Source organism: Dendrobates tinctorius, unplaced genomic scaffold (genome assembly GCF_039654945.1).
Source record: "Dendrobates tinctorius isolate UK_male_01 unplaced genomic scaffold, ASM3965494v1 ptg000103l, whole genome shotgun sequence".
NCBI lineage: Eukaryota > Metazoa > Chordata > Amphibia > Anura > Dendrobatidae > Dendrobates > Dendrobates tinctorius.
Genome location: NW_027361771.1, coordinates 4,665,962 through 4,690,755, shown reverse-complemented (window position 1 = coordinate 4,690,755; position 24,794 = coordinate 4,665,962). Strand labels below are relative to the sequence as shown.

General features: G+C 43.7%; 1 protein-coding gene across 1 annotated transcript; it reads right to left on the bottom strand.

Annotated features, from left to right (window-relative positions):
• Positions 1 to 330: 330 nt before the first annotated feature.
• On the bottom strand, positions 331 to 20,505 carry LOC141099841 (polycystin-1-like). The gene is made up of 12 exons (XM_073587882.1): positions 20,404 to 20,505; positions 19,814 to 19,945; positions 19,448 to 19,623; positions 9,633 to 9,766; positions 9,039 to 9,548; positions 5,938 to 7,856; positions 5,031 to 5,171; positions 4,804 to 4,941; positions 4,276 to 4,555; positions 2,969 to 3,176; positions 2,208 to 2,364; positions 331 to 2,122 (listed from the first exon to the last, which is right to left on the bottom strand). The coding sequence occupies exons 1-12, from the start codon at positions 20,503 to 20,505 to the stop codon at positions 1,928 to 1,930; spliced, it is 4,092 nt and encodes a 1,363-aa protein (XP_073443983.1). The 3' UTR covers positions 331 to 1,927.
• Positions 20,506 to 24,794: the final 4,289 nt, after the last annotated feature.

Genomic DNA, 24,794 nt, shown 5'->3' with positions numbered 1-24,794 from the left:
TGATGCTTTTGGCATTCAAATGGGCACGGTAGGTGTGTTTCCTGTCCTCCTCTCACTGCCGACTTTTATTCCCCATTGACTTACATTGGGTTTCGTGTTTCGGGACGACCCCGACTTTTCCCTATAATCGGACGATCTTGCTCGACCCGACTTTTGGAAAAGTCGGGTTTCACGAAACGAAACGCGACCCTAAAAAAGCAAAAGTCGCTCAACTCTACTTATGACATTATTATGTTTCTTGACTCTTAGTTCCTCTTACCAAGCAGAGTGAGAATATTTTCTTGAATATCACTTTCAACTCTTTGACCCTTGTTGCTTTCGATATTTATCACATAGATCATCTTCTTAGTGAAGTTCAGGACCTTGAGAAGCACTGCTGTATCCAACTCTAGTTGATGGTACTTTGGGTTATATCCATAGTTACATAATTAGTAAGATTGAAAAAAGCCATAAATTAATCTGATCAATACCTATTCTCTTGCTAGCCAATCTTTCTTATAGGAAAATTCCTTCAAAACTCAGAGTAAATGCATATAATAACACATCCATATGACAAAGAATACTGTAACATAGAACTGTGGACACATGAAGATGTGCTGTAGCATGATCGAGACTGGACAGAAGCCGATTATCTGTCTGGCAGCTAGCTCTACCGACTCCTCTATACACAGTAACACTTGCTCTGCCCATTGCTCTTTTGTTCTTTATGACAGCGCTGCTGTCAAACACCTCTGGCCGTAGGTTACTTACCTCATGGAAAAGAAAATGATTGGCAGCCCAAAATCAGACATATTAGATCTTTATCTTCTTTACATTTTCTGTCGGAAGAGGGTCAAGAGGCCACCATACAAATTATACTGTCAGCAGAGCCTCTAATGTGTATGTGGGACTAAAAAGAAGGTTCTAAAGAGTTAATGGATTCAAGAGTTACTTACATTGGGAAATGAGAAGTTAATGAGTTTATCCGTGACTAATTTATTTTTATATTATGGGCCTAAGAACTAATAGGCCGTTAGTTGCTAACTACCTGCCTGTTGTGCCTGCTGCCTATCTTCGCTGGTTCAGAGCAGTCACAGACCGCTTCTGCTAGTGATTCTGCAGTTTCTCACGTTGATAGAGTAGCTGCTTTGTTTCCGCTCTGCTCTGTTGACAGGGCGTGACTGAAAATGTCATGCCGATTGACATCCGAATGCCTGCTGCCTAACTGTGTGAAGCTGACTGCCAATCCAAGTGACATTGGCAGTCACACCCTGCCGACAGAGCAGCTTGGAAGAGGAAGAACTGCTCTGTTGACACGGAGCAGCAGAATTGCTGGCAGGAGCGGTCCGTGACTGCTCTAAGCTGGCGCCGGATAGAATTGTTAGGTAGTTAGTAACTACCTGCCTGTTAGTAAAATGCAGAGTAAATGCATAGCAAATTAAATAAAATACTGTAAACTCATAGTAAAATAAATAAAATAGTCACAGAAAACACCTTTAATGTAATGGGTGAGGTTCTTACATGATACTAGGAAGTGGTGGGTCTTTTCATTCCAAGATCCAGCAAGCATAGAAACGTTCCCAGCTGCTCCTTCTATTTATAAGACACTTGTCTACTTTTAGTAGTAATAATGGGGTAGTTGATGAAGTAGTCAATGCTTGTGTGCATGGTTTGGTGGGAGAAGTGGTAGTCATCTGAGCATTGTAAGGGGGGCACTCGTAACATAAGGGCTAACATTAAGAGGAAAACCCATGTACATTGTAGGATACCAATTAGGGCATAGTCAAACACCATGATATATCTACCAGAATAAGGTGTCCACAGGCATATTGAGCAGCTATGGTGAGGTAATATTTCTGGAACCAGGGGAACAATGGGAATAAAATGAGAACAAAACTAGTCACATTTGGCTGGGTGACAGGTCCTTTTTAGGATGTTGGAACCTTGTTTAGATTTGGAGGATGCAACATATCACAGTCCTGCCATCACATATCACAGATACACATACCACACACTGCGTCAAAGCTGCACTGAAAGCAGCCACTTCCCACAGATTGGAGACATTACGAGAGCACAATGCATCGGTCACGCTGTTACGTAGGTGGATATGGTACTTATGCTCCTCACTAGTCACAGCATTGTCCTGTGTAGACATGCAAGAAAAGTAAGCAAAAAACCATGATAATTGGCTTGCACTATTTCCATAAAATTCCACCTGTGTTTCTCACCAGATTCATAGCTGACACAATTTCCAGGGCATGCTGGAGCAATGATGTGCTGTCCCCTACTACCTGCATGTGCGCCAACATGGATTCACTGTGATTCCTCAACCACTGAGCCATTGAGACTTCTTGGTATAAGAAGGGTACCATAACTGACAGAGAGCTGGTGGTGAGAGGAGAAAAGAACCAAAATATCAATACAGCAGTATATGGTAATAATGGCTTTTATGCTACACCTTTACAATGGAATTAACATGACCATTATTATTTAATATAAGACAGGAGAATGATATTGTCAGTATTAACATTCAAATTAGAACCTTCCAGTGCACCAAAGAAAGCTTAACTATTCCAACATTTTATTGTCTGGAGTAGAGGTGGCAAACCTATGGCACACATGCCAGAGGGGGCACACAGAGGCCTCCCTGTGGGCATGCGCACCATCAGTGGACTGGGGCCGGCGGGTGGGAGCCCAGCGACGCAAGCTCCTACTTTAGCTAGATGTGTATCCAGATGAAGTGTATTACAATGCATGTCCGTCTGCCGCAATACATGGTGCTGGTCAATCAGAGGCCAGGAGCTGACGTCGGCATACTTACGTACAAAATACTTACGTGTAAATGAGTCCTAACCAGAATTTATATTTTTTTACTGACTACATGTTAAGTGATCAGACTGAAACCTTCCACAGGATTTACAAATCCAGACAAAACAGAACAGAATTGAGGATTTGAAGCATAGTGAATGGTGCGTGCTGTCCATCTCACCAGTTTAATGCCATTGTCCGACCTCCCTGCATGTCTTCCACTTCCATGTGTATTTGAATATCTCCACCCTTAGGTGCTGCAGGCACCCAAACACTGTGCGAGCTCTTCAAACCGCGATATAAGAACAGTTTTCGACAATTCGTGACTGAGCAAGTTTGTACTGACAGGAGATAAAATAGCTGACTGCCCGTATCTGGGTCCTTCCATCCTGGGAAAGAATAAGATTCATAATTACAAAGTTTTGTATTTAAATGAGAAGGAAATGAGTATGGAACTAACTATGTTTTAAGATGTTCTTACTGTAATTCAAACTGGCTCCGGAAAATGGTATTTTCTTTCATTTAGGCTACTTTCACACTTGCGTTTTTTTGCGCTGCGTGCGCAGTGCAAACGTGCTTAAAAAACGCGTTTTCTTGTTTTTTGCGCATGGTTTTTACAAAAAAAGCATGCGTTTTTAAACGCTGACGTGCGCATGACTATGCGCACGTCAGTGCTGCCATAGACTTTAATGTGTTTTTGGGTGAATTCCGTGCGCATGCGTTTTTTTGAGACAGGTCGGACGCACAAAAAATGCAACAAGTTGCATTTTGTGTGCCTGGGCGCACACTACAAAAAAACGCATGCACATACAAACGTGTACAAACGCATGACAATGCGCACCCATGATAAATATAGGAAAAAGAAACACATGCGCATGTTTGCGCAAAAACGCAGTGCAAAAAAACGCAAGTGTGAAACCAGCCTAACTCTATTTTTCTCACAACCTTGTGTAAGGTGGCAGCTGGACAGGTCGTGGATGAGAGGTTTGTGTCCCCGAGGTGCCAAGCCTCGGTGATGTAGGACCTGTAAAAGCAGGCTCCAGCACATAGTGTTCTTAGATGTTTTAATGGGCCCAGATTATGGGTCCGGGTTTTTACGAGGAGCTGAAAGAGCTGGGTGGGATCAGCTGCTTACTTACCTCCAGTCCAGGTCTTGGAATGTGCGATTTAAGGCAGCTGGGGCTGTGTCACATGGTCTGTGTGTGTTGCAAAGTGAGGAGGCCTTGTATGTGCTTCTCAGACTCTGGTGAAGTCTGAGTGAAGATTTACCATTCAAACGAGTGAGCTCGTGCTTTGTATGGACTGGTTATTTTCCATTTTTGTGTTTTACTTTGTTAACCAGATGGTTTATGGAATTTAATAAACCGCCTGTTTTTTTGAACCAATGAACTAAATCCATGTGTGTGAACAAGCGCCTACCACAGAGCTGATCCCTCACACTTGCTACATACTTAGTATGTTAATGGTCTAGTGACAGTGACTACTGACCTGTGCAGTTATATTCCAGAGGGGTATCTCGCCACTTTATAGTAGTTTGGGGAAGTAGTGAGCATTGGCCTCCAGTTGGAGGATGGTTTGGGGTTAGCGTAATGCTGCCTTCACCCCATCCTGGTGCCATCTGCTGCATAACATGAAGGGTGAATGTATAACCTTGAGTATCCTGTAAAACCCCTTTCTGAATGACAAGTCTCTGAGAAGAGCTAGTAGTAGTTGTATTCTTGTCCAAGGTCAGAGGATTCCCATAAGAGTCAACAGCGCTCCACCTAAACTGTATAAAAAAAAATGATTTATTTATCTAAATATAAGTACAAGAAAGAGTGATCTTATTCAAGCAAGTGCTAGATTGCCTCCTTGGGAAGAAAAAGAGCCATTGTGGACAAAGACTTTTCAACTAATTGTCAAAAATGCATACAATAATGGCAGGGTACTGTACTGTATATCCACACACTTCTATATTCAAATTTCCCAACAGAAGTTAGAAAAGTTATAGAAAGGATTATATCAAGAATTTCTCACCACCGTGTCATTATCACACTTGTCACATTCTCCATACAGGATCACAGGAATCCTATTGCTGATATAAGTTGAGGGGAATAAATTACAAGAGAGGCACTGGACAAAGACAGGGAACACAGAGCCGGTACGAATAAAAACCTGTGTAGGAAGAAGAGGGTTACGGTAACTACAGCTGTACAAGACTGTAAGTGGAATAAAGAATATGGTAACTTTGAGATTGTACTTACTGTCTGTCTGGCAGTTGCTGGGGTTCTGCCTGGTTTTAAAATAGTCAATGTAAAGCTATATGATATATTTACACAGAGTTTAGACCAAATAATTGTAATTGTTGGAAGACCAGGCAAGAAATTCAGAAAACATGATCGGTCCTGTGGGATATGGACAGACAGTTGAAAGTTAGGAAATTGACTGTATACCAACACGTTCTAGTGTTCTCATATTTATAATTTCTCTGCACCTATAATAACTACACTGTGACACAACATAAAATAATTTTTTTTAACAAATTATAATTTTACTACACAATACAGATGTGTTCACCTATGCCTTTCAACAAATTTCTTAAAGGGAATCTGTCAAAGATTTTTGTTATTTAATCTGAAATCAGCATGATGTAGAGACATACTGTATACCCTGATTCCAGCAATGTTATTTACTAGGCTGCTTGTTATAGTTTCAATAAAATCAGTGCTTTATCAGCATGTGATTATTCCTATTCGACTAGTTGTGTCATGACATGTAGTTCCCCTTCTCTGTGTAACCCCACCTATATTCTTGGTTGGTAGGTTTCTGCCTATGCACAGTGTACATAGAAAGCTGCCAATCAGTGGTGTGAGCGGGGATATACAGAGCTCGGCATTCAGAGAACTGCTAGATCTTTAGCAGAGAAAACAGGAATATTACAATAACTACACTATACAGCTCTTTCCCTACATCACTCTGCTCTCTGATAACATAGCAAAAACCTAAGAGAGTCCTCAACAGGCTGCAATTTACACCCAAATGTAGAGCAAAAAACTACTGCCAGAATATCGCAAAATCATCTCAGACCAACAGGAAAGGTAAAGGACACATTTTCTGTCAATTGAGTATTGTCTACTTTTATATGGCTTTAGACAAATCCATCCCTCTTACCTCAGTGTTCGGTTCTGAGCTCCATTCATACTTCATAATTGAGTCATCTTGATCAGGATCATAAGATTTTGAGCCATCTAGAGTTAAATCAGTTTCCGCTGGCCAGATCATTTTTGATCCTCCATGTATCTGGGCCACTAATAAACTATGAGTAACTTCAAATATATGTGTAATGTCCTTTGTCAGTAGAGTCCCTTGAAGAGTGATTGTAAAACGTAGCCAGTACATCCCAGTATCTAGTGAATGTCCAGGAATGGTCAGCAGAGCATTAGACTTGTCTATGGTTGGAAGACTTATTGCTTGGTTATCTGATCTCCTGTAAACCTGCCATTGGTATATTATTTTATATTTGTGGCAGTCTCTTAGATTTACAGCAGCCTCAAAGTTGCCACCATCGGCCCTGTATATTACTGATGGTGATTCCACCAACCAGACAAGTGGCTGTTCACAATCTTCTGCCCTTATAGTTACTTTTTTAGATGCATGGACAACGCTTAGCAGGTTAAACACAGTCACGTTAGTCATAAATTCACCCACGTCATGGTAGCAATATTCTACAGAGCTCCCTACAGCTGTAATATTTTTTTCTCCAAACGTCCATTGGAAATGTAAGTCAGAGCCATCAGATACAATGACCATAAATGTTAGACATTGGTACAAGAAAGCCTCTTCACTGCTAATCTGTAGAGTAACACTAGTCACTGGTTCCTGGACAATAACCAGAGATCGCGTTATGGAGAAACAAACATGGTTGCTGACATTGAGGACAATATGAAGTGTTCCCAGTTCCAGTGGAGTGAATTCTACCTTTTGCCCTGACTGTGTAAGGACAGGTTGAGTTTCTTGTTGGAAATCCCATTGAAAATTGTGGAGATAAGTGGATTCAACTTCTGCAAGTAACTGCATGGTCTTCATAACTGGCCAAGAAGGGGAAAGGCCAAGGATCTTCAGACCTTCGCTATTGTCCAAGACTTTTATTTGAATTGTATAATTGGCAAGGCTGACCCTATTATATGCAGATGACACAACATCATATTCACCTGGAAAAGGAAAGCTAAATTGGCTGCATGGTTGAGAAAATAAATGAGATAAGTTCAGTTTTGGAAAAGCAAATGTGAAGGTCACATTCGTGCCATACTGGATAGTCGGGCAGAATGTAACCTCTTGCCCAGCACAGATTCTATTTCTTCCTGTATTGACCTTGAAACCAGTTATTGCATCCTGCACAAGCAGTATATGGGAAATCATGGCATTACTGATTGAGTTGTAGGCTCTAAGTGACACCTCATACACACCAGGTTTCTCAAAGATATGTGACACATTCTGTGTGCTATACATGTAATTTTCACTGAATCCTGTCAACCTCCATTCCCAAAACAGGTGTGCGCCAGGATGTGCTGAACCACACAACAGAACAATTGTATGGGATGGTACTGCTGTATTATTATATTTTCCATTGATGATGATACTAATATTTAACAATGATTCTTGTATTATCAACTTGGATGACACAGTGACAGAACTCAAAGCATTGGTCACTGTGACAGTGATGACCTTCAATCCCTGTGTGAGATAACTTAAAGCCATTGACCTATTTTGGCCAGAAAGAAATAATGCGTCCTCTCCAAAATCCCATGTAAATTGCATATTAGTGCCAGATTGGACATAAACAGTCAAGTTCAAAGGTGTCCCAATAGCCACACTTTCAATAGGCGTTTGTATGGCTACACCACTTATTCGTTCTATCACTTGCAATCGAGTTTGTGCATGCACCCTTCCTAATGCATTCTCTACCCAAACCTCTACAAGCAAGTCACCCAGTTCTAATGGATGGATAGTGATGGAGGAGTTATGGATTTCCAATGGTACAAGCATCAATATCCAATTGAAGATAAAACTGGATCCTTTGCTCACCTGAGCTGTAAGAGTAAGAGGCTCACCAATGCCAGTAAACCCATTAACTTGGGCATTCTCTTGCCATATGCCTACACCTTGTACTTCTTCTTGAATATCCATCATAACAAAAGCATTAGCAGAGCTTACTGTATTGTTAGCCTGGACTCTGACCATGAAGCTACCAGGGTAGAAAAATATGTGTGATATGTTTGATGTTGCACTTAAGTATGGACAGGACTCACACATGGACCAGAAATATTGTACATCATCACCACTAGACAAGGTAGCATAGAAATTGACAGTTTGTTCAGAGTTTGCTATCACAACATCAGAACTCAATGAAAGGTCTACTATGGGAGCTTGTATATACAATGAATAAGTAATTTCACGATGGCTTACATTATTTTTGGCATAGACAATACCTGTTAGGTTGCCAGACCAATGAAAAGTGTGTTTAACACTTTGTCCAAAGCATAAAGGGGAAGAATCACCAAAACTCCACATAAAGTGAGCAGTCACTTCTGGTGTAACCCTAGCAGAGAACATCTTCTCAACACCACGTGGAATTATAGCTTCAATATCATGCTCTAAAGACACGGAAACAATTGGCAGCTGAACAGCCACTAAACACCATGCTTGATGTTGGCTCACTTTGTTCCAGACTATGACTGTCACATTGTATTGACCTTCAAACATAAATGACATAGTGGCCTCAGGAGATGAAGTATTTATCAGGAGGTTTCCCAAACCAAAATCCCACCGATACCAGTAATGATGCCATTTGTCTGGAAGAGGTTGTACCAATGCATAGAAGAAGAACAGCTGGGATACATTTGCTGCTGTGGTTGATGTATTTATGATTACATTGATAATTTTATCTTCAACTGTTATGTCTTTGCTGTAAAAATTACTCTCAGTATTTCCAGACATAACTATTTTAACTGTGTAATTTCCAGCAGATAGATAGGTGTGCCACACATCTACCATTCCTTCACTGTGGATGAATGGACTTCCATCTCCAAAGTCCCAGCGAAATATTTGTAATTTGGTTGGCATAGAGAGGTATGCAGTCAATTTTGTAGATATTAAGCTGGTGATAATTTCAGGTAGAATATTAATAACTTGTATTCTGTATATATGTACACTGAGTGATTCATAGGCAGAGCTGAGAGCATTTCTAGCAATTACTGCAACAGTAAAATTACCCCATTGTCCATATTTATGGCGGACTGATGCCCCTGACTGATTAATGTAGGATTTGCCATCTCCCATATCAAAGGTCCAAGTAATATTTGTGCCCTGGGTTACTGAGCAGAAGACTGTGATTTCTGTACCCAGCTCCGTAGGACTATTGCTTCTTACTTGTAAACCAGTGATCTGATGCTCAATGGTAACCATCAAGGTTTCATTTACGTGGCTGAGCTCATTACTTGCAGTAACCATGATCTTGTAGCTACCAACTGAATTGTAGATGTGTTTTACTTGCTGATCTCTGCTTTCCACAACTCTGGAATCATCACCAAAATCCCAAGTGAAGGTCACAGCAAACGATGAAGGCATACATAACGCAGAAAGCAGGGCAACTCTATGCAGTCCTAGAGATGAATGGTCAACTTCAAGTGTCAAGGATGTCAATGAGGAGACAACTTGTAACTTTACTGAACATGTGATTTCTGATCCATCTTGATATGCCATCACTTTAATTTCATAATTCCCTGTGAAAGTTAAACACAGGATTACCTCATTATATGTAAGGAATACATCTAGACACTACATGCCATTAAAATTTTCTATTTTACCTGGCTGGGCATATGTGTGCATTTCTGTTGTGTTCATATTGGTCAATGGCTCCTTAACGGTTTGTAGGTGGTGGAGATCAAATGAGGGAGAAAAGTTTCTGTGTAATAGTGGGCTACCATCTCCAAAGTCCCAACTATAGAAAAGCAAAATGTATAACCAGCTATGCTTAAAGACAGGTCACACATCTAAAAAGAAGCCAAAAACATTAGGTATACAGGATATCACAAGACCCAACATAAATGTTTTAACAAAAAAATCTGTGCAAATGCTAGAGCATATGAACTGAATACATGACCTCCAGCTAAGGATAGATGTGACACCCCAGAGTCCGGTTGTCACAGTGACATTGTCTCCCTCTAAGAGGTGAAGTCATGCTTGGAGGCAGAAGGGGACCCCCATGCCAGGTCGCATAGATTAAAGCACAATTCCTGCTGCAGGTCAGAAAAGGGAGCTGCCTTATAAATTCTGACCAGCAGAGGGGGTTGGTGAGTCAGCTAGAAGTGAGCTGAGGGGGTTGTCATGGAAACGGGAGCAGCTGTGTGCTGTGAGGAAAATGACAATTAAACGTGAGGTAAAAAGATCTTTCTGGAAGATCCAGTCAGTTCAAGACAGGGAGCTGATCTGCGAAGAGGGAAAGGACACGAGCAGAGACGGGGAGGCTCTGTGGAAGCTAAAAAAATGCATATAGCAGACCCCAGAGCGAAGTGCTAATAGAGAGAAAAGGGACGTCAGAGTCCTTGGTGTCAGGAGCTGTATGTCCTGATCGCCGAATTTGAAAGTACAGGGGATTGTAAATCCCTGTGCGACACTGGACACCTGAGGGCACGGCAGCGGATAAGGAGCCCGGGGCCGACGGTGAAGAGAATGGTACCCGTGGATTAGGCTCACACTGACAGCCATACAGGTTAGTGAAACCATCACGAATAGAGGGTCGCAGCTTAGCTATAAACAGTGGAGACCCACACAACAAAGCGCAGAAAGGAAGGTCTTAACCCCCACCTGGCAAGGTGGATCCCCTGAATGCCTCCAGGCGAGCCACACTCATACCATCACCTGTATGTGGTACTCCAGATTGCAACCAGTTACCAGTAAAAGGTAAAGAAACTGAACCTCTCTATGTCCTCCTCTCATTTCTCTGCTCCTCAACGTTCACAGCCATCTTAGCTATCAATCTAACATCTTTGCCCTGGGACTATTGCTCTACCTGTGGAGAGCTATTTTCACCTCAGCTGCGCCACATCAACAGTCTCAGGGGAACAACACCGCAGCGCTGGTCACCTCTGACCAGAATACCACAGGTGGCGTCATGTATTTAATCATCTACAAACTTTATCTTCATTTTTACCACATCTAGCAACATCACCAACAACTTTTCCCCTTCCCTTTCATCATTTTTATTTAATGGACGCCCCAGGGCCACGGACTGGGTCGCTGCCGCCGTGACTCCATCCCCCGTTGAATTCGACGGGCCCGGTACCGAGTACCCTACGGCCCTGCACAGCGCGTGCTCTCTCACGCCCTCATGCTGGCGCCGCGAGCGCCCCGGGCGCTCCAACTGGCGACACGAACTGGATTTAGCGAGCCTAGCAAAGCTGTGTAAAGAAGCCTCGCAAAGCTGGTTACTGTGCATCATATACTTTAATAAATTGAGTGCTAAAGATTTGACTGAGCTCTCAAGTAACCACCAAAACTGCATCACACAGTGTGTGCGAGCAGAGAGGGGCGTGCCAGTGAAGCTGGAGCTGCGCTTTATTGTGAGCAAGTGAAAAACAGGAAGAAAAATGCCCAACTCGGTTGAAGATTCAGCGGCGGTCACAGCAGCAGCCTCCATAATGCCGCTATCAATGCCATATATACCAGTAGCAGCCTGGTTACCACAGTACTCAGGGGAGTCGTACTCCCTGAGTGATTTTAAAGAAAGACTATGTAGTTTGTTCAAAGTGTACCCCCTGTCAGAAAGACAAAAAGTCAGTATCCTCATTGGCCAGTTAACTGGTGCAGCCCAGAGGGAAGTAAAGTCCTGGCCGGACACTGATAAAGGGACTGTCCAACAAATCTTGGCCAGACTGAAGAACACTTTTGATACCTGCACTGCAACAGAGATAAAAATTAGATTCTTTGGGTGCAAACAGAGAGTGCAGGAAAGTATACGGGACTATGCCCTTAATCTTCAGGAGGCACTACGGGCCATAAAGCAGGTTAACCCTGAGAGCGTGCAAGATGAAGATAGATTACTAACAGAGCAGTTCATAGAGGGACTCCAGTCTAACAACCAAAGGAAACAGCTGCGCATAATGGCACTATAAAATCCTGAATTGGACTTTGCACACTTTAAGGATAGAGCCATACGGGTGCTACGTGAACCGAATCCTAGCAGCACAGAGCCCTCTAAGCATCCTGCAATTACATACCAGCAGGAGACAGCATCCTTTCCAAAGACCCCTATTGAGACTGACAAGCCATCCCAAGATGATGATTCTGCTGCAGACTTAGTTCTCCAAGTCAAGGAACTAACCAAAAGTGTGTCTGCACTCTCAAAAACTGTGCAGTCCCTGCAAGTGACTCCAAAGAAGAAGATCCAGCTGGCCTCCAGTCCAGATGACATCCCGTGGCGACAACAGAGGAGAATCCCACCGACCAGAGGGACAGACAGTGATCGTTACGACGAGGACAGACAGCCCATCTGTCGCCGCTGCAACAAGGCGGGACACCTAGCCAGATCCTGTCATTTAAACAAGCAACCCCTGGGGCAAAGGGCCAACCCTCAGGAGTAAGACAACCAGGCCCACCAAATAGGCGAGACAAGTACGTAGGAGGACGACCAGTCTTGCCTGTCGTGATTGACGGTTTTCCGATGAACACTTTACTGGACACCGGCTCCCAGGTGACAATGATACCATATGTTCTTTTTAAGCAGTACTGGGCAGATTCAGACATTACTCATAGCCCAGATAAAGACTTTGCCATTTTTGCCAGCAATGGTCAGCCCTTGCCTCAGATGGGATATAAAGAGGTGAACATCAAGATTGGCCGAGTAGAATTGCAATCACAAGGTTTGATTATAGTTGATATTGACAAACGAGAATGCCATCCTATGATCACTTTAGGCACTAATGTAATTGAAAATTGTCTTGGAGAAATTATTGCTTTGTTACAACAGGTAGCCGAGACCGCCAGCTTCAGTCAGCAATGGGTCCTGCAAAAGGAGATCAGAGCCCTGATGCAGAGACAACAGGTGGAAAAGTCGGCAGTGTCAGAGTAAGTGATCCTTTTCCCATTGCAGTACCTCTCAGAAGTGAAATGTTAATTTGGTGTCGGGCAGCAATAGGCCTAAGGGGTCAAGATTACCAAGCCCGGGTAGAACCCTTGTACTCTGATAGTAGGCCCACTATCCTGACAGCCAGAGGGGTAGCTGATGTCCGCAAGGGGAGAGTACCAATACGCATCTTAAATTGTGGGGAGAGAGAGGTCCAGGTACCCCGGTATGCCACCCTTGCTAAATTGTTCACTGTCAGTAACAATGCAATCGAGACACTAGAGCCCTTGCTTCCATCTGACAAGGTGGAAGAGAATGGCTCTGAAGGGCAGGAGGATTGGTGTCAGCGGCTACACATAGGCACTGACTCCACCCCTTCACACCAAAAGCATGGGGCTTACCGGGTAGCTCGAGAATTTGAATGGGTCTTCAGCAAGCATCCTCTAGACTTTGGGCACGCAAAAGGGGTCCAACATCATATCCCCACCAGAGATCATCCACCCATTAAAGAGAGACACCGGCCTGTACCCCCAGCACACTATCATTGTGCCAAGAGTATGTTATGGGAGATGAAGGAGGCTGGGGTAATCAGAGATAGTTGTAGCCCCTGGACAGCTCCATTAGTCCTCATTAAGAAGAAAGATGGTACTATGAGGATGTGTGTAAACTACAGGCGGATTAACAGCATTACACATAAAGAAGCTTACCCATTGCCTAGAATTGAGGAATCACTAGCCGCACTGAGAACTGCTAATTATTTCTCTACCTTAGATCTCACCAGTGGGTATTGGCAGGTTCCTGTGGCAGAGGCAGACAAAGAGAAGACAGCATTTACAACACCAAGGGGCCTCTGCGAGTTTAACTACATGCCGTTCGGGCTCAGCAATGCGCCAGGAACATTTCAGCGGTTAATGGAATGCTGTCTTGGACATAAAAACTTTGAAACCGTTCTGCTGTACCTGGACGACATCATCGTCTTCTCCAAAACCTGCGAAGACCATTTGAAGCACCTGGCCGAGGTATTTGTAGCCCTGTCAAACTTTGGCCTGAAAATAAAACCGTCCAAATGTCACCTTTTGAAACCCAAGGTGCAGTACCTAGGCCATATGGTGAGCGCGGAAGGTGTGGCACCCGATCCTGACAAAATCACCGTTATCCGGGACTGAAAAAGACCCAGCACTATTCATGAAATGAGGCAATTTCTTGGCTTATTAGTAGGCTACTACCGAAGATTTATCAAGGACTTCACCAAGCTAGCAGCACCACTGCAAGATCTTCTAGTGGACCAATCCAAGAAGGCCAAGAACAAGAGTCTTCCGTTCGAGTGGAACAAAAGGATAGAAGAGTCCTTCACCAAGTTGAAACTGGCCCTCACGTGAGATGAGGTGCTGGCCTACCCTGACTATGACCAACCATTTGTACTTTACACTGACGCCATCAACGTGGGATTGGGAGCAGTGCTTTCACAAGTGCAGAAAGGCAGAGAGAGAGAGTGATTGCCTGTGCCAGCAGGAAGCTTCGTCCCACTGAAAGGAACCCCGCCAACTACAGTTCCTTTAAGCTGGAGTTCCTCGCCATAGTCTGGGCGGTAACAGAGCACTTCAAGCACTACTTGGCTTCAGCAAAGTTCACCATCTACACGGACAATAATCCGCGAACCCACCTTGAAATGGCAAAGCTCGGGGCACTTGAGCAGTGATGGATGGCCAGGATGCCCAATTCACCAGACGGGGGAGAAGATCGAAAAGAACTCGAAGAAATCAAGTTACCAGCCTTCCACCATCCAATTGAAGCCCATCGCTCCCAAGGAGTGAGGAATAAGCGCTTTGTCGTACGAGAGGTAACGTTGAACCCATTATCCCATCATGAGTGGGCAGAGACACAAGATAGTGACCCAGCTGTTCGCCTAGTAAAGGAGGGGCTGGCACAAGCTGATGCACACCCTAGTCCAGATGACCCACAGGAAGCACAGCAGCTGTGGAAGGAAAGAGGCAAGCTGTTCATCTACGAGGGTAAACTGTGTTGGAGGAACATCAACTCGCGCACACATGAACTGGTCTGGCAGGTGGTAGTCCCGAAGAGGGATACGCCAATGGTCTTGGAGGCATACCACAATGGAGCAGGACACTACGGTTGGAAGAAGTTGGAGGTCCTACTTCGTGAAAGATTCTACTGGGTTGGCATGAGGAGTTCCATTGAGAAGTGGTGCCGAGAATGTGGCCCATGCAACCTGCGCAGAAAAGACCGTAACAGCCAGCGAGCCCCATTACAACCGATCATCACAAAACAGCCGCTTGAATTGGTAGCCTTGGATTATGTGAAGTTAACTCCAAGTAGAAATGGCTACACCTATGCTTTGACCATCGTGGACCATTACTCAAGGTTCTTGGTAGTTGTGCCTGTTAAAAACCAAACAGCGAAGACAGCAGCCAAGGCATTTCAGCAACACTTTTGTTGACCGCACGGATACCCTGAACAAGTGCTCACCGATCAAGGTCCAGCCTTTGAGGCAGAAGTGTTCCAGGAGTTCTGTAACATGTACGGTTGCAAGAAAATCAGAATGACGCCGTACCATCCACAGACAAATGGCATGTGTGAGAAGATGAACCAGGTGGTCATTGACTTATTGAAGACTTTACCTCTGGAAGAACTAAACCAGTGGCCAGAGAAGTTGCCAGATCTGGTAGATCTATATAATCATATACCGGTAAACTCCACAAATTGCACTCCGGCCTACTTGATGAGAGCGAGACCTGGCAAGTTACCCATTGATTTGGACATGGGAGTCTTAACACCAGAGACAACATCACCAGATGCAGACTGGGATACAGAGCGACCGCAACAATACCGCAAAGTACAAGAATGTGTGGAGAAAAGTTTGTCCCAAGCAAGACAGAGGCAGGAAAGGAATTACAATCAACACGCCCCTGTAGTTCCCTTGACAACAGGAGAACAACTACTCAAAAGAAAGAGACGTGTTCACAAACTAGATGACCAGTGGGAGGCAGAGCCATACACCGTTATACCTTCAGACTTTAATAACACCAAGGTATGCATCATCAGCAAAGATGGAGGAGAAACCTTAGAAACAGCCTCAAGAGATCATCTAAAGGTGTGCCCTGATCAATTGAAGGACAAGAAAGAAGTCCAAGACACTCCACGGCCCACAGTAGAGATGGAAGAAAAGATCCAAACTATCCTTGGAGAATTTCCTCGGATGTGGACACAAGTAGATCAGGCAATAGTAGTACCAGTCCAAACCTACTGCACCAGATGAAGAAGAGACTCATAATGAAATGGCTCCAGTAACAGATACCACATCTGCAGTGGAATGTGGAAATCTGTCCCCTGCTAACAGCGAATCTGACAATCTCATGGTGAGTCTAGGAGTAGAGTGAAGGCAGTCTAGAATACCTATTTTACATAAGTCTACTTATAGCGTAGTGACTAATGCACCAACAGTAGACACCAGAGAACAGGTCAGGTCATCAGAAACACCTATACTGCGTAGATCCACTCGTAGTGCTAGAGGTCAGATCCCTGCCCGTTACAGAGATTACATAATGTAAATAAAGTAATAAGAATGTATAGTTGTAACCGTTAAGCTTGAGAGCCTACAGAGACTTACTGTATGAACCTTTTAAAGTATTCGCAATAACCAGTTAAAGGACAATTGGGCCACAGGACTATGTGTGGTCAGAACTGTATTTGTAAATAGTTACTCCAAATAGGCCTTGAAAATAAGCCGCTGGCGTGGCCGAAAAACAGACCCATCTAAAGAGTGCCCTGTAGCCACGCCCAGGGAGGACACACAAAGTGGGTTATGGCGGTTCCCACCAACCAAACTCCAGGTACAAGCACAAAGACAATTCCTGGACAGCAGCGTAAGGACTGGTCGCTGCAGTAACTGTGGTATTGTTTCTTTTTCTTGTCTGGTTTTTGATAATTTTTACATTATTAAGACTTTGTAGATTTTCATTAATTGTTGTTGTTAACAATTGTTGTTATGTTTCCTCAGTCCAGGAGTACTGAACTTAACTGAGGGGGAATGTGACACCCCAGAGTCCGGTTGTCACAGTGACATTGCCTCCCTCTAAGAGGTGAAGTAATGCTTGGAGGCAGAAGGGGACCCCCATGCCAGATAACATAGATTAAATCACAATTCCTGCTGCAGGTCAGAAAAGGGAGCTGCCTTATAAATTCTGGCCAGCAGAGGGGGTTGGTGAGTCAGCTAGAAGTGAGCAGAGGGGGTTGTCATGGAAACGAGAGTAGCTGTGAGCTGTGAGGAAAATGACAACAGTTAAACGTGAGGTAAAAAGATCTTTCTGGAAGATCCAGTCAGTTCAAGACAGGGAGCTGATCTGTGAAGGGGGAAAGGACATGAGCAGAGACGGGGAGGCTCTGGGGAAGCTAAAAAACTGCATATAGCAGACCCCAGAGCGAAGCGCTAATAGAGAGAAAAGGGACACAAGAGTCCTTGGTGTCAGGAGCTGTATGTCCTGATGGCCGAATCTGAAAGTACAGGGGATTGTAAATCCCTGTACGACATTGAACACCTGAGGGCACGGCAGCGGATAAGGAGCCCGCGGCTGATGGTGAAGAGAACGGTACCCGTGGAATAGGCTCACGCTGACAGCCATACTGGTTAGTGAAATCATCACGAATCGAGGGTTGCAGATTAGTTATATACATTGGAGACCCACACACAAAGCGCAGAAAGGAAGGTCCTTACTCCCACCTGGCAAGGTGGATCTCCTGAATGCCTCCAGGCGAGCCGGACTCATACCATCACCTGTATGTGGTACTCTGGATTGCAACCAGTTACCAGTAAAAGGTAAAGAAACTGAACCTCTCTGTGTCCTTCTCTCATTTTTCTGCACCTCAACGTTCACAGTCATCTTAGCTATCAATCTAACATCTTTGCCCTGGGACTATTGCTCTACCTGTGCAGAGCTATTTTCACCTCAGCTGTGCCACATCAACAGTCTCAGGGGAACAACACCACAGCGTTGGTCACCTCTGACCAGAATACCACAGGTGGCGTCACGTATTTAATCATCTACAAACTTTATCTTCATTTTTACAACATCTAACAACATCACCAACAACTTTTCCCCTTCCCTTTCATCATTTTTATTTAATGGACGCCCCAGGGCCACGGACCGGGTCGCCGCCGCCGTGACACCGTCCCCTGTTGAATTCGACGGGCCCGGTACCAAGTACCCCACGGCCCTGCATAGCGCGTGCGCTCTCTCACGCCAGCGCCGCGCGCGCCCCGGGCGCACCATTGACAGGCGAGGAAACGCTCTGATTTTGGAAATATTGCCTTACTTAGGAATTTTGTGAGATTTTTTTAAGGCAACCTGTCATCATGATTTTTCAACAGGCATTGTCAGGTTGTCAGTGTTAAACTGATAAAAATGATACTTGGGGTTGAGAAATACACCTTGTGGTTCTTGTGTAATCAGTGTTAGAAGTTTTCAGTTAATGAGATGCCCGTGCTCTGGGGTGGGACTGTAGGCAGAGTCTTATTTTCCTGCTCTAAGCCAGAGAAACCAAGGAAAGACCTGCCCACAGGCCACCCCAAAGCACAAACAGGTACCTCATCATAGAGACAGACACAGACTGTTTGTGCTTCAGGGCAGCCAGTGAGCAGGTATTTCTTTGGTTTCTCTGGATTAGAGCAGGAAGATAAGACTCTGCCTACAGTCCCACCCCAGAGCACGGGCATATCATTAGCTGCAAACTTATAACACTGCTTACACAAGAACAACAAGATGGATTTCTTCACTCCAGCTATTATTTTAATCAGTTTAACACTGCCAACCTGACAATGCCTGTAGTTTACTTATCTAAATCCTGCTGACAGGATCGCTTTAAAATAAGACTATAAATATGGAAGGAGACATTAAATGATCTACATAAAATGTCCTATAATTACTTGCGGTATCTTAAGACACTCTATATTTTGAGTCCCATTGTCGTAATTAGTGGTGGAAAGTGAACTCACTCGCTCTGTGTTTTTAGATTGCTATAGCTGCTAGTGTATATACAAAGAGAAGTGTATTTGTGTAACACCTTCTTAGGCTAAATTCACATGCCACAGTATTGTCAAGGATTTGATCCGCATTAAATCTGGAATTAAATTTATAATTAAATCTGCAATTTGACTGCAATTAAAAGGACATGCTGAGGTCTAAAAATCTGTCAAGTATGACCAAATCTGAAACAAAACAGATTGACAACATGTGAATTGCCTTTTTATAATCCCATTCATTTATATTGGACTGTATTTAACCACAGATTTGTAATGTGGAATGCACAATCCAAATCTGTGGCAAAGTGAACTTGGCCTTATTGTTTATTTGGCTTCATGGTGATATCTTTAATGAAGCTGCAATATATCAATTGTAGAGGGAAGCATTTCTTGGACAATCTCTTCTTAAATGTTTTGCTTTGGCATGTGACCACTGCATCTAATCACTGACCAGCTGCAGCCTCCACTATTTCATCAGAGTGATGATTGAAGCTAAAAGATGAATATTACAAAATCCGCACCTTATAGTCAAGTCAGATGACCTTTCTAATTGTAACTTGAAAGACATTTCATGAGTCTTATTCACAAGCAACAAAGAAGAAAACAGAAAGAGCTCAGCATGGAGTGGAGGATCAATCGCATGTACGTGACGCACCAAGGTCACCTCCTGAGAACTGACTGGGTTCTCTGCAAAAACCTAGGAAACAGATAAAAAAAATATACATTTTAAGGTATACATTTTACATGTACAAAAGCAATAATGACAATCACCATAATAAGTAAAATAAAAGGCAGAAACTTCCAAAGTGTGTCCTTGAAAATTAACTACACTGATCATTTTCATAGTCTGGAGGACATTTCTCTGTAAAATGTAGGGGAAATCTTACCTTCAAATTATAAACCCCAGGAGTTCTGAATGTTACAGTGTAATTCGGACCTTTGTATGAAAACTTTTTATTATTATCGATCATCCATGTGAATGTAACGGATGAGCCACGAGATAGTGCAGCTGTGAAAACCTGAGAGTAAGGATAGAAATGTCACATGTTTAAAGAAATATTGATTATGACTTAGTAATGTGCCGCTGAGTCACATTACAGAAATATGGGAGTTTAGTGAAGGACTCTGATTTTTTACAAAGAAGTAAAATTACATTATCGAAAATAAAGCATAGACCTCTTGTGAGAGAGTATCGCAAAATAATGGTTTGTGTTTTGGTTCAAAAAAAGCTTGTTATCAAGCTCCATACATCTGTATTCACCCATGGAACCAGCATATTCACTTAGACATATTTTCCTTTTGAAATAATGCTTCTAGGGGAGAATATTTCGCTCATGATTCTATTTTTTCCTTACAAAATCTGAAAGCTTAACTTCCATTTTAATTTGGACTTAAAATGGGTCAGTAGGGCCCTATGGAAGTTGTAGTATGGCTTTATGCAACTTAGGCTATGATCACATTTTGAAACGGATCCAACAGTTATCTTATAAGGACAAAGAAGATGATTACTTGACAATTCACGTGTATCAATTTCAGTAAGATGACTACTGGGCATGTGAACTGTCGAGTAATCATCCATCTGAAACTGATCCAGTAAACAAAAATTGGTTCCATTTCCAATGGAAGAAAAACGGATGACTATTTAAGGCTGGTTTCACACTTGTGTTTTTTTGCGCTGCGTTTTTGCGCATACATACGCATGCGTTTTTTTCTATATTTAACATGGGTGCGCATTGGTATGCGTTTGTATGTGTTTGCATGTGTTTTTCGTGCGCTGCGTTTTTTTCCAGTGTGCGTGCATAATTTCCAGAAGCTACATGTTGCATTTTTTGGTCCTCCCAACCTCTTTAAAAAACGCATGCGCACTTATGCGCACGTTTTGTGCAAAAAATTAACATTGGAGTCTATGGGTGCGCATACGTGCGCATTGGCATGCGCACGTATGCGTTTTTTTGCGCATGCGTTTTTTAGGTCAAGATTATTTGGACACATGATAAAACCCACCCCCTCCAAAAAAATCATGTCTATATAAAAGTAGGTGTCTGCCAGAACTGCACCACAACTATAGAGACAGCCGGGAGAGCAGAGAGACTGCAAAAGAATACACCAATTTTCAGTTCCAGCTTCAGCGGCAAGAATGTGAGTATTATTACATGTGTATGCCTGTCCTTTTAAATTGTATATGTACTAATGCTTTGTATTATTTTTTCATGCAGTATGTCTTCGGAATCTGAATATTCACCATCCCGGCAGGAACTGGCGCAAGCAGACCGTGAGGTGATTATTTTCGTGCGTTTGGTAAGTATATCTTGCTGCTTCTCAAAATATCCAATTTTTTTTTTTCCAGACATCGTCATCTTCAGCGGACGCGACTAGTGAGGGCGAACAGCATGAGCACCAAGCCAAGTACCGGTGGTGATACGGAATGTAAGTATCAAATGATTTGTAATGTCCTTTATTTTTTATCTTCTATCTTTCCTCTTTTCTGGATTTTTTTTAACTTTTAATTCACACAAAATTCAAATATTCTAATGAATGTTTTTTCTCTAGGTTCCACAACGGGATGAAGACGTCTATGTGGATAATGAGCACCTTATCCGCCTGGTCCAGGAGCGTGCCCCGTTGTGGGACAGCCGTGACCAGCTGTACAAGGACAATGTGGTTACCCGGCGGCTATGGAATGAGGTGGCCGCAGCTTTGATGGATGGCTGGGACAGCGCCCCTGCAACCTCCAAAAAGTCGTTTAGTAAGTATTTCCCTGCTCTGTTATGCCGCAGTGACTATTGTCCTTGATGGCACTGTTGTGTTCCCTGCTAGATATATTCTAGCAGGAAACCCAACAGTGTCATCTGGCTCAACAGTGACTGCTTTGGGTATTGTATTGCTGTATTGTGCTGCATTGACTCTTTTTCGTGATGGCACTGTTGGGTTTCCTGCTAGATATATTCTAGCAGGAAACCCAACACTGTCATCTGGCTCAACACTGACTGCTTTGGGTATTGTATTGCTGTATTGTGCCACATTGACTCTTGTTCGTGATGGCACTGTTGGGTTTAATGATAGCATATACAGTGGGGCAAAAAAGTATTTAGTCAGTCAGCAATAGTGCAAGTTCCACCACTTAAAAAGATGAGAGGCGTCTGTAATTTACATCATAGGTAGACCTCAACTATGGGAGACAAACTGAGAAAAAAAAATCCAGAAAATCACATTGTCTGTTTTTTTTTTCATTTTATTTGCATATTATGGTGGAAAATAAGTATTTGGTCAGAAACAAAATTTCATCTCAATACTTTGTGATATATCCTTTGTTGGCAATGACAGAGGTCAAACGTTTTCTGTAAGTCTTCACAAGGTTGCCACACACTGTTGTTGGTATGTTGGCCCATTCCTCCATGCAGATCTCCTCTAGAGCAGTGATGTTTTTGGCTTTTTGCTTGGCAACACGGACTTTCAACTCCCTCCAAAGGTTTTCTATAGGGTTGAGATCTGGAGACTGGCTAGGCCACTCCAGGACCTTGAAATGCTTCTTACGAAGCCACTCCTTCGTTGCCCTGGCAGTGTGCTTTGGATCATTGTCATGTTGAAAGACCCAGCCACGTTTCATCTTCAATGCCCTTGCTGATGGAAGGAGGTTTGCACTCAAAATCTCACGATACATGGCCCCATTCATTCTTTCATGTACCCGGATCAGTCGTCCTGGCCCCTTTGCAGAGAAACAGCCCCAAAGCATGATGTTTCCACCACCATGCTTTACAGTAGGTGTGGTGTTTGATGGATGCAACTCAGTATTCTTTTTCCTCCAAACACGACAAGTTGTGTTTCTACCAAACAGTTCCAGTTTGGTTTCATCAGACCATAGGACATTCTCCCAAAACTCCTCTGGATCATCCAAGTGCTCTCTAGCAAACTTCAGACGGGCCCGGACATGTACAGGCTTAAGCAGTGGGACACGTCTGGCACTGCAGGATCTGAGTCCATGGTGGCGTAGTGTGTTACTTATGGTAGGCCTTGTTACATTGGTCCCAGCTCTCTGCAGTTCATTCACTAGGTCCCCCCGCGTGGTTCTGGGATTTTTGCTCACCGTTCTTGTGATCATTCTGACCCCACGGGGTGGGATTTTGCGTGGAGCACCAGATCGAGGGAGATTATCAGTGGTCTTGTGTGTCTTCCATTTTCTAATTATTTCTCCCACAGTTGATTTCTTCACTCCAAGCTGGTTGGCTATTGCAGATTCAGTCTTCCCAGCCTGGTGCAGGGCTACAATTTTGTTTCTGGTGTCCTTTGACAGCTCTTTGGTCTTCACCATAGTGGAGTTTGGAGTCAGACTGTTTTAGGGTGTGCACAGGTGTCTTTTTATACTGATAACAAGTTTAAACAGGTGCCATTACTACAGGTAATGAGTGGAGGAAAGAGGAGACTCTTAAAGAAGAAGTTACAGGTCTGTGAGAGCCAGAAATCTTGATTGCTTGTTTCTGACCAAATACTTATTTTCCACCATAATATGCAAATATAATGAAAAAAAAACAGACAATGTGATTTTCTGGATTTTTTTTTCTCAGTTTGTCTCCCATAGTTGAGGTCTACCTATGATGTAAATTACAGACGCCTCTCATCTTTTTAAGTGGTGGAACTTGCACTATTGCTGACTGACTAAATACTTTTTTGCCCCACTGTATCTTGCATCATACACAATTGTTAAATATTGTTTGTTTGTTTTTCCAACAGTGAACAAAGTCCGAACACGTTGGCGCTCGATCAAGGACCGCTTCAACGCTGATGTTCGTGCTGAGGGGCAGGTTCGCAGTGGTTCAGCGGCAAGGACCAGAACAAAATACCGGTACTATCAAGCTTTGCAGTTCCTAAGACCGGTCCTTGCCACCAGAGCGTAAGTATTATAATTTTTTGTTTTTATTTTTATTAATCTGTGTTTTTCTGTTCCACAGCTGATGCTTCTTGTAAATGCATGATAGTAATGTTTTTCCTTTCTTCCACAGCACCTGGAGCAGCAACTGCAACCTGGCCCTGGAGCGGTCCTTCATCGGACGACCTCGGACCCGTCTCAGCCATCCGACATCCAGGAAGCACCTTGCACGTCTGCAACACTGACAGCTGCTGACCAGGAAGCTGGTCAATCAGGTGTTTCCCTGTCCCAGGTCTCTGCCACTGGTTATGTGGGCACTTCCCGCCAGCGACAGAGGGCTTTGGACAGGAATGTCTTGCCCGAGTTTATGCACTTGAGCGAGGCCTTTAATGCCAGCCTCAAGTCGCTGTCAGACAGAGTGGAAAGCGGTTTTTCACCATGGAACGTGGTTTTAACCACATGGAACAGCGCTTCCAATCTGTTGAACAGCGCCTTGACCGTCTGGAGGCCGTCCTCAACAGACCAGCACACCATTTTTTTAGTAAAATTGAAAAGGGCATGGCAGAACACCTTAGTCCTGAGCAACAGCTGAGTGTGCTGCAGGCCTGCAACAATGCTTTCTTGCAGGCTATGCAGCAGAATCGGTACGGGCAGCAGTCAGTGGTGTCATTTCCAACTGTGCCACCATTGACTCGCTTCACCTCACTACCGACTTGTGCTGCATACCACTGCATGGACACCTCTATTCAAAGCCTGGACACCCACCGTTACACCACCACAAGTCTGAGTGCTGCTGGTCACTTAACCGACACCACCATGGCAAGTGCTGCTCCTGTCTGTAGCACCACCGCCACCCCAATGCATGCTTGGAGCACAGCCACCGTGACCACTCCTCAAACGTGGAACAGCCCTGCCGCCAACACTATAGCATGTACTAGCCCTGCCACCACCACTCCGCAAACCTGGACCATCACTGCCACCACCAGTCCTCCTGCAAGGACGAG

What these genes read in the sequence shown, in the direction of transcription:
- LOC141099841 (XM_073587882.1), bottom strand. Translation starts at nt 20,505, where the DNA reads ATGGATGATTACTCGACAGTTCACATGCCCAGTAGTCATCTTACTGAA. An exon ending in AGTGTGATAATGACACGGTG is followed by an intron (nt 4,556 to 4,803) that starts GTGAGAAATTCT and finishes TTTTTTATACAG; the next exon opens with TTTAGGTGGAGCGCTGTTGA. An exon ending in TTGTGTCAGCTATGAATCTG is followed by an intron (nt 2,123 to 2,207) that starts GTGAGAAACACA and finishes ATGTCTACACAG; the next exon opens with GACAATGCTGTGACTAGTGA.